Source organism: Antrostomus carolinensis, unplaced genomic scaffold (genome assembly GCF_000700745.2).
Source record: "Antrostomus carolinensis isolate BGI_N321 unplaced genomic scaffold, ASM70074v2 scaffold3168, whole genome shotgun sequence".
In the NCBI taxonomy this organism is placed as follows: domain Eukaryota; kingdom Metazoa; phylum Chordata; class Aves; order Caprimulgiformes; family Caprimulgidae; genus Antrostomus; species Antrostomus carolinensis.
In genome coordinates this window covers 39,998-50,317 of record NW_010330704.1, presented here as the reverse complement: position 1 = coordinate 50,317, position 10,320 = coordinate 39,998, and the positions used below count along the sequence as shown (strand labels likewise).

At 39.7% G+C, this 10,320-nt stretch overlaps 1 protein-coding gene across 2 annotated transcripts in view; it reads left to right on the top strand.

Moving 5' to 3' along the window:
* The first annotated feature begins 2,533 nt into the window (after positions 1–2,533).
* Positions 2,534–10,320, top strand: part of SIRAL2 (SIR2 antiphage like 2) — a 9,892-nt gene continuing 2,105 nt past the window's right edge. The window contains exons 1-5 of one of the 2 annotated variants that reach the window (XM_010172973.2): positions 2,534–2,583; positions 3,843–4,095; positions 5,376–5,597; positions 6,220–6,348; positions 7,088–7,373. In XM_010172973.2, coding sequence (XP_010171275.1) covers positions 2,537–2,583; positions 3,843–4,095; positions 5,376–5,597; positions 6,220–6,348; positions 7,088–7,373 — 937 coding nt within the window. In that variant the 5' untranslated portion in view covers positions 2,534–2,536. The remainder of the gene's footprint in view (positions 2,584–3,842; positions 4,096–5,375; positions 5,598–6,219; positions 6,349–7,087; positions 7,374–10,320) is intronic. The other variant, XM_029086210.1, reaches the window with a different exon arrangement.

Below are 10,320 nucleotides of genomic sequence, written 5' to 3'. Positions count from 1 at the left end.
GAGGGAGATGGGGAGTTTCAGCCGGCGGCAGCAAGGACCCAGCCCGGGGATGCTCTTGGGTTTTCCTGCTGCGGGCAGGTCGGGTGGGGAAAGAGGCTCCCCTTGTGCTGGGCGTTTTAGGCTGTTCTCACGCATTGAACTGCCTGGAAAAACCGTTTGGTTCAGTCGAACCGTTGACTTGAAGTTTCAGCCAGCGAATAGAGCTCTTATTTCATGGTGAGAGAATTAAATGAAACCTAGTTTCTTGAACAGGAAGAAAATATGAAATTAGAATCTGTTCTGCTGAGCCCTCCTTGTGTTCGGAGCTCCCATTCAGCACTTCCCGGGTTAACATCTGGGTTAGAGTGGGGTGCGATTTCCAGGCTGCCATGAGGAACGGGTGTTTCAAAGCAGTGGCACACACCTCTGGTTAGTCACAGAACCGCAGAATGGTTGAGGTTGAAAGAGACTTCTGAAGGTCCAACCCCCCTGCTCAAGCAGGGGCTCCCAGAGCACATGAACCAGGATTTTGTCCAGATGTTTTTTGAGTATTTCCAGGGAGGGAGATTCCACAACCTCTCTGGGCAACCTGTGCCGGTGTTCAGTCACCCTCACAGTAAAGAAGTTCTTCCTTACGTTCAGGTGGAACTTCCCGTGCTGCAGTTTATGCCCATTGCCTCTCGTCCTATTGTTGGATGCCAATGAGAAGAGTCTGGCCCCATCCTCTAGACACTCTTCCTTTAGATATTTATAAACATTAATTGGATCCCATCTGAGTCGTCTTTTCTCCAGGCTGAACAGGCCCTGCTCCCTCAGCCTTTCCTCATATGAAAAATGCTCCAGTCCTTTAATCATCTCAGTCGCCCTTCACTGGACATGCTCCAGGAGTTCCATGTCCTTCCTGTACTGGGGAGCGCAAGAACTGGACACAAGGTCCCTTCCAATCCCTAACATTCTGTGATTCTGTGTAAACCAGTGTTGAATGCTGGTGCCCCAGTCCTCTGTTTTTCTAGGTATGCTCATTGAAGAAGTGTTTAGTACAGCTAACAAGAGAATGTTCAAGACAAGAATTCTCAGTACTCAAAGGCGTGGAGAAATTTGAACTTTTCCATTTGCAGCCAGTTAGCTATTACGGGTTGCTGATAATTCCTGCCACTTATTTGCAAAGCTTCTGCCTCCAGGAAGCAACTTTAAGGAATAAAAGGAAACAGTGAGGTCTAAAATGGTGATACTGACAGCATCCTGTGGTGAGAGGCTTATTTTATAAATTTTGGTAAGTTACTACTGTAATTATTAAAGCTTTCTCGGGGATTCTTTCCCAAATACTTCACTGGATAGGGTTACAAAATGAAACAATGTTTTTGAGAATAAATAAGTTGTACTTCCTTCATGTGTTTTTTCTTCATTGTGAACTCATAACTTTTCCATATATAAAAAATCCTCTAGATTTTGAAGTGTTTTGCTCTAGATAGGTTATTGTTCTGAATGTTGAATGTGCTAATGTTCTTGAGATGATAGTATAGCACCTTTGAAGGATACTGTCAGTGAAGGAAGTGAGCATGGAGATAAGAAATACTAAAACAAGAAAAGATTTTTCCACTTGAAAAGACAGCCTGGGTGCATTTGCAGATGAGATCTGTAAGTTTCCCTCAGAAATGCTGATGCCCTTCTATAATAGAGTGAGAGGTTTTTTGGTTTTATTCTTTTCTTTGGGTTTTTTTTTCCATCAAATGATCTCCAAACTCTGGCCTCTTGCTTCCAAATTAGCTTCCAGCACATGAACCTGAGAGCTGGCAAGTAGTCTTATGAGCCTGGCAGAATGCTTATTGGAGGGATTAGGGTCTGCAGACCACAAACTAAGAGATGTATTTTGAAGCCAAACAAAAAATACATCCTTATAAAAACAAACCCAAGAATTAATGTAATGAAACTTGAGGATTTCAAAGTTATGATATTGTAGACAAATTCTTTTGCCAAGATGCAGTCCTTCTTATGCTTTAGACATAAGACAGTCTAGATAATACAGAAATAAGTTTTTATTTAAAATTTTTACTGAGAAAAAAAATCTTTCATGCTGTATGGCCTGGTAGAGTAGCCAGGTAGTTAGCAGAGGGCCTGTCATGATCATCATATGTTGCAGAAGTCCAGTTGCCACAAACTTGGTTGAATCAATGGATTATTATGAAAAAAATAAATTCAAGAAATGCATTCATTTACTTGAAATGAATTAACATTTTAGTGGGCATGATATATTTTGTCTTGAATTTAGACGCAAGGATTTTTCAGCTGCATGAATAGCCATATCTCCGTTAGCTTCAAAATATCAATTGACTAAGCTTAAATGCGGCTGTGGTAGGTTTACACTCATACTTTGCCAGTTTTGTTTCTATCAGTGTGTTGCTTAACTGGGATGTGACATACAGAGTCTTGATTTTAAAATATTTGATAAGAATAAATAGAAAATGTTAACAGTAGCGCATCTGGTTTTAATTTTGGCTTTTTTTAAGGTAGAAGCATTAAGGATTATTTTACTTTTTGTTTTATTTAGGGCTCAGAGATGGATTCATCAGAACGATCAACGATTAGAAGTGAGCAGAAATCCAGGTAACTTGTGTTGCAAAAGTTATACAAAACTGTCTCTTAATGAAAATCTGAACACACGGTGGAAATACATTACTGAAAATTGGATACGAGAACAACACCATGGCTGAAAACTTGAAATGATCCCTGAAAGCAGTTTCTTCATTGCCCATGTGCTTCATACTTGGTTAAGCTGTTCATGAAGAATAAATAATATTATATGAGAGGAAACAATTTGTGCTGAATGAAGCAGGAAGGCATGGGGATTCTCAGCAACATATTCTTTGTAGGCATTAGCTAGCAGCCTTATCTACATGTTAATTAATTGCTTTGCCTGAGGCCATTTCAAGTTAAACATTATCATTTTAGCCAGGTAGTTTCAGATGATTGTGAAATAAGAGGTGTTAAACATCCATTTGCCAGATTAACAGGAATTAAAAATCTGTAAAGGTAGTTTTGAAAGTCAAGGGAATTCTAAGGTTCTGTATTATTGAAATCCCTGTTTGTATACAGTGATTTCACTGTATGGTTTAAATGCATTTGCACTTCTTTGCAAAGTAATCATGAAAGGCAGACTTTCTCCACGGTTTCCTTTGCTGGTTTACACAGTGAATACTGACGTAGAACCAAATACACTTTTGAGAGTCATCTATGGTTAGTAACTAGCCCACTAGAGTCAGATATCTGACTAGAGTAATCTGAATAGTGGGCTAGATGAACCCTTGATCTGAACAAGTGTGGCTGTTCTTACATTCATATATCCTAAAGTGAGAATAAAAAATACTTCTTTCTTCTCAGAAAAACATAAATTTGCTTCTTTGAAATATTGTGACTTGGCCCTTTGAAATAATTTGACTCACTTTCTATCAGACGTGTATTAAGTAAATTATTGGACAGTCCTTCAACTACTTTTTTTCCTGAGTTTCATTTGAAATGGCGTTTGGCTAGCCCAAGGTACTGAAAATTGGTAAAGGTTAGTTTGGATCTCAAAGACATTAGTGATTTGAAGTTGTTGCTGGTTTTTGGCTTAAATTAAGTATGCACACTTTCTTGTCCAAAATGACAAAAAGACTTAAAGTACATACACTGGCTGTGAACTACTGCCAGTACCAGTCTTCTGCATAGAAATGGAGAACTTTGGTTGGTTGTTTAGTAGTTTGCACAAGTGCTAATAGTTCATGTGGACTTCTTGAGACAGTCATGAGATCTTCAGACAAGTTAGAAAATGCACTGTAAAAAAAAAAAGATTTTTAAACAAAAGATTTTTGTTTTCTGTTTTAAAGAAAATTCTTAAAAAGTCTAATAAGAAAGCAGCCTCGGGACCTTCTTCTTGTAATTGGAACTGGGGTAAGTGCTGCAGTAGCACCGGGAATCCCAGCACTGTGCTCCTGGAGAAGCTGCATCGAGGCTGTAATTGAAGCAGCGGAACAGCTGGAGGTGCTTCATCCGGGAGATGTTGCTGAATTTCGTAAAAAAGTCATCAAAGATAGAGACTTGCTTGTGGTTGCACATGATCTCATCAGGAAAATGTCACCAGTGAGTATGTATGTTCATAACTTACACTGATTTCTAGAATTATTATATACTTTTGTTATCAGCAAAAATTATTTTCAACTTTATAAAACTTGAAATTTTTCTGGTTAAAACCTGAAATTTTTCTGGTAATCATATGTCTGTTTTGGAGAGGCTAAAAAAATCTTTTGTTTTTAATAGTAAGTAAGCTTTTGTCATAATTAATGTAAGCAAGAGTCTTGACTATTAAATATTCTCGGTAATGCTTCCCGGAGCTGAAAGAGGAATTTGTAGCTCTGCTGGCTAAAACTAGAGCTACCCTGAAAATACAGGTAGACCTTGACCCTACTGATAGCCTTAGATCACACAAGACTTAATCACCGCTGCAGCTCACGCTTCACTGAAGACAGTCCATACATGCCCAGTTCCTCAGATGTTCATCTCCGGCTCCAGAAATTTTCAGATTGTGTTAATTGGTTTGCCAGGTCTTCTAATTTAAATAATTTGGGTGAGGCACATGCTGCTAAGTTGTAGAATTTTTTGAGTGTTTTGCAACAGGTGGTGAACTTCTCTACACACAAAGTGTAATAACCACCTCTCTTTTGGGAGGAGTCTGCATGTATGGTTAGGCTTTGTGGCAGATTTAATGATTAGTACATTTTTCTCAACCAGGGAGCAAAAAAAACCCAAAACCAACCCAAAAATCCCCCAATAATAGTATATCCCAGACACTGAATCCAGGGAATGACAATTTTAGTACAGTAACTGATTTTCAAAGCAGTAAAAGCATACTGAGAAAGGTGAGGTGTCCATGTAGTTAGGCCAGTAACTATATTTTGCTTATAAACTGACATTTGTTCTGTGTGTAATACAATTTATTGGATAGGAAGCCTGTACGTTTTATAGAATTGTTACAAGTTCCTGTCAGTCTCAGCAGATACTCTGGGCAAATGCTGCCTACGCTTTTAGGAAAGTGTACCTTCATGCTTGTTTAGAAGTGACGAGTGAGGATTTAACTATAACTAAATAGTTTTGGTTTATTGTACCTGTATTACACCCTTCCTTGAGAAAATCAGACTATTATTTTGAGCTACATTCAGTGGGGGCAAAAGCACTTGAGTAATTTGAGGTTGTTTTTGATGGTTTTGTACATTCGGACCTTTATGCTTTGTATACTATATAAGCCCTCTTTTAAAGAAATGCTTTGTCATTCAAGTAGACAAATGATGTGTTTTTTTCTGTTGGAGGCAATTAATAATGGTGCATGTGGTCCTTATGAAGTGTTCATCTTTTTCTTTCTTCAGCGTACTGGGGATACGAAGCCCAACTTCTTCCAGGATTGCTTAATGGAGGTGTTTGATAATTTAGAACAACACATTCAGAATCCTGTTGTTCTGCAATCAATCCTGAGACTCATGGAGAGAGGCACAATGGTTCTGACTACAAACTATGATAATTTACTTGAAATATTTGGTCAGCAGCAGAGTAAACCTATGGAATCTTTAGACCTGAAAGATAAGGATAAGGTATGATGAGAGCAGTAGAAGTTTTAGACTAATTATAAGAGAAGGCAGCTCATAAGCTTCATTGAAAGTTGTTTTCCTGTTTAAAGAGTGTCAAGGCTAAAACGTAATTAGTAAAGCATGCCTATAAGATAACAGCAGATGCACAGACATTTATTTTCTTTATCTTTTTGTTCTGAATAATCTGGTAACGGTTACCAAACAGAATTTCAGTGACACATTTATTAACCAATTCCCCCCCACTCCCTGGGAAAAAAATAAACAAACCACAAACTTATTTAATTTACACGAAGTAACTGTTACAGTCACAAATATGATTTTACTTAGCTGGCAGTTAATTTGCTGTTCATATCTTTTGTGTCAGCATTGCTGGAACTTGCTTCTTGGTTGAATGCTTGTTTAGACCAACAAGCCAGAGATACCTTTAGTATCAGGAATCACCTCTTTATTATAATTTAAATTAAGCTGTGTAATTAGTAATTAAAATTATTTCTTGCTGCAGAACATTGCAAAAGAAGTTATTTCTGCTTTAAGTGGTTTTATAAGTTAGGGCAGTTGTATATTTTTGCAGGACCTTAGTTATTATAGGATAATAAAAGAATGTAACTTGCATGATTTGCTTTAGGTTCTTCAGTGGGCGAGAGGTCATATCAAATATGGAGTTCTTCATATTCATGGTTTATATACAGATCCCTGTGGAATGGTGCTTGATCCCTCGGGATATAAAGATGTCACTCAAGATCCTGAAGTCATGGTTTGTGTGATCTTTAAAATTTGTACTGTATTTTGCCAAACTATGTTATTGTAATCACTGCATACACATTACCTAAGGCTAGGGTTTTGTCAGATCATAGAGATTAAATAATTTGGGCCCAGAAAAGTGGCAGTGTTATTGAGAAAGCCAGCTATGTTGCTCGGGCAGTGTATGCTCGTGTATACTGCTTCTTTGTACATCACAATCAAAACCCTCAGCTGTATGTCATAGAGCTCTTTGTATTTATCTCATGAAAGAGTATTAGTCCCCAAATCCTCCACACCAGAACAAGGATTCTTCACCATCTTATTGCTTGGATTCATTTTTTAGGGCCTTAATCTGTTACCTGCTCTGGATCCTGGACTTAATGTCATATCCTAGGTATTTTGAGAAGTCAAACATTTGGTCAAGAATATTAATTTTCCTTATTTACAGACTGACCTAATGAGATCCCGATATTCTATCATCATAATTCTTTCAATTTAAAATTCCCTTACTGGAAATATTTACATAATGTGTACTTAATTTTGCATGGTAACTTTGATTTTGAATATAATTTTTTTTGGTAGAAAGAGCGCTTACAAAATGTCAGTTTACCTCAATCCTAAAACATAATTCAGTTCAATAGTGATGTCTGCTCTGTTTCTCCTTTTAAGTCTGATGTATTTTAGAAGTTCTTACCTTGGCCTTTTGACTACTGAAGTAAGTGTAGCTCTTGCATGTTTATATTTCTTAACAGGAAGTTCTTCAAAATTTGTATCGAACCAAGTCTTTTTTGTTTTTGGGCTGCGGAGAGACTCTGCGTGATCAGATATTCCAGGCTCTTTTTCTTTATACTGTAAAGAATAAAGTGGATTTAGAACATTATATGTTGGTGCTTAAAGAAAACGAAGACCACTTTTTTAAGCTCCAGGCAGATATGCTGCTGCACGGAATAAAAGTAGTGTCCTACGGGGACTGCTTTAAACAATTCCCAGAGTACGTCCAAGACCTGACAGCTCAAATCTGCAAGCAGAAAAGTCCAGGTAATGTATCCTCTTTAATAAGCAAATTTTGAGTAGGTAGATAGCAGAATGCCACGGCTGCACAGTCAGCAGTTGGTCTGAGGTGTTGACTGCATGCGTAGCTAGCGCTAGGCCTGTGCAGCATCTTTGGTTATGAATGGCATGCAGAGTTGGAACATGTGACAAAATTGTAACTGAGTTTCTTTCTGTAAGGTCTGTGGTGGATTCTCGCAAATTTAATCTTTAATTCCGAATTTATCTTTTTGTTCACGTTTGGTTAAGATGTTTACTTTGTGTATTTTTTCGGTGTGAACTACTCCAGTATATTGAGTATTACGTTATATGAAATATGACATGTTGTTAAAAGAGTCTAAAAGAACTGAAGGGATTAACTGGTGGGATAAGCTGTTTGAGCCACAATATCTGATTAAGCATAGAATGGGAAATTAAATCAGTACACCTAATAGTGTTTGGCTTAACACAGAGCAAACAGGGAGAAAACCTGAGCGTGAGGATGATGTTTTGTGACAATAAAATAGAACAGGCTGTGGAATAATACCCCATATGTGACAGCAAATGGCATTCTGTAGAGGGCATTTAATGCTAAAATGGGAAATAACTCTATACCTTGGTTAAGGTAACAGTCCTGCATCGACAGGGAGCTAGATTTTACTAACTAGGTCCATTCACCTACTTTCCCCCTGGCTCCCTTCCATCCTGTTGTCTCTCAACTCATAAAATTCCTTAGCTGTAACAATGAAGAGCCTTTAATACAAAACCAGGGAAAACCAACAAATGTATGTTGAAGGAAAGAGATTTCTTTAATATTTTCCAAACAAGGATGGTTCTACTATGGCTTATCCAGAGAACTGAGGACAATAACTAGAGTAAATGACCTTGGGAAGAGTACTGTTTCACAGCTCTTTTATTTATCATGTCAGTGAAACTGTTTTGTCTAAAATGATTCCCAAGTGGTGCATAGCAGGAACCTTCCCCTTGCCCTCCCTAAAAGAAACTCGCAGGTCTGTGCCCAAGTTATGTAATGGTTTTTGTAACTGCATTGATATTACATTTACACTGGATTCGATTTTTCTTTCCATGAAGGCTGGAAAAAAATACTTAGCCCAGCATCTAGGTTTCAGGAAGTTTGTCTGCATTGTAGACACCTAGAAGTAAGCTGGGGTGCAATTTCAGACACTGAACTAGCCTGAGCCTGCTAGTTTGTTCTTTGACATGCTGCTGTTGATGGATGTGATGGACATGCTTTTCATAGTCTGAGCAGCGTCTAGAGCCTGTTGAGTCTGGACTATTCAATTTATTGCAAAGCAGCCTTTGATACCAAAACAGGGTGGGAGATACATTTACATGTGCTCTAAATGGAAATGACTGCAAGATCAGCCTATAATGCTCTCCTTTTTGTTCCATGGAATTACTGATTGGCGTAATACTTGCAAGAAGAGGGACCTTACTCTGACTTCAAAATCTTTTTGACCTTATTTACAAGTCACGATCCCAAACAAAACTGTTTTCAAATGTGCATAACTGCTCTTTACATTACCAAATGGTCAGGTTTCCTTTTTTTCATGCTTATTTACAAACTCTATTTTAAAAAATAGCAGGAGGAGTTTTTTGAAAGATTTATATGAAATGCAGGCCCTGATCCTGATAGGGGCCTTCAGCCACGTGGACTTCTGCTGGGAAAGCAGCACAGTGAACTGTAAGCAGTCCAGGAAACTACTGGAGTGCGCTGAGGACAACTTCCTAATACAGGTGATGAAGAGCCTAACCTGAGGAGAGGCACTCTGGGACCTGTGGCTCACTAATACAGAAGAGCTTACTGGAGAGGTCAAGATTGGAGGTAGCCTGGGGTGCAGCAATCATGCCCTGGTAGAATTCTTAGTCTACAGATGAAGCAGGTGAAGTTGCTAAGCCACTAAAGTTGTGGCAGACTTGAGGAAGTTTCCACTGACTGGAAACGGGGAAATGTAACCCCCAGTTTTAAAAAGGGGAAAAAGGAAGACTTGGGCAACAACAGGCCAGTGAGTCTCACCTCTGTGCCTGGCAAGTTCATGGAGCAGATCCTCCTGGAAACTATGCTAAGGTACATGGGAAGTGAGGAGGTGACTGGTGACAGCCAACATGGCTTCACCAAGGGCAAATCATGCCTGACCAATTTGGTGGCCTTCTACGACGGTCTTACAGTGTTGGCAGATAAGGGAAGAGTGACTGACATCATCTGCCTGGACTTGTGCAAAGCATTTGACACTATCCTGCAACATCCTTGTCTCTAAAACAGAGAGACATGGATTTGACAGGTGGATCACTTGGTGGATAAGGAATTGTCTGGATGGTCGCACTCAAAGAGTTGATGAGCAGTGTCCCTCAGGGGTCCATACTGGGACCAGTATTATTTAACTTCTTTGTTGGCAACATGGACAGTGTGATTGAGTGCACCCTCAGCAAGTTTGCTGATAACACCAAGCAGTGTGGTTCGGTCGCTGGAGGGACGGGATGCCATCCGACGGGCTGTAGAGGTGGGCCTGTGCTAACCTCATGAGGTTCAACAAGGCCAAATGCAAGGCCCTGCATGTGGGTTAGGGGGCAGCCCCAGCACGAATACAGGCTGGGGGAGAATGGATTGAGAGCAGCCCTGAGGAGAAGGACTTCTGGACACTGCTGGATGAAAAGCTGAACGTGAGCCTGCAATGCACACTTGCAGCCCAGAACGCCAGTCATGTTCTGGGCAGCATCAAGAGAAGCATGGCCAGCAGGTCGAGGGAGGCGATTCTCCCTCTCTGCTCTTACAAGGCTCCATGCAAGTACTGCGTCCAGCCCTGGAGACCTCAGTACAAGAAGGACATGGACCTACTGGAGCAAGTCCAGAAGAGGGCTGTGAGGATGATCCGAGGGCTGGAGCACTTCTCCTACAAGGACAGGCTGAGAGAGTTGGGGGCTGTCCAGCCCGCAA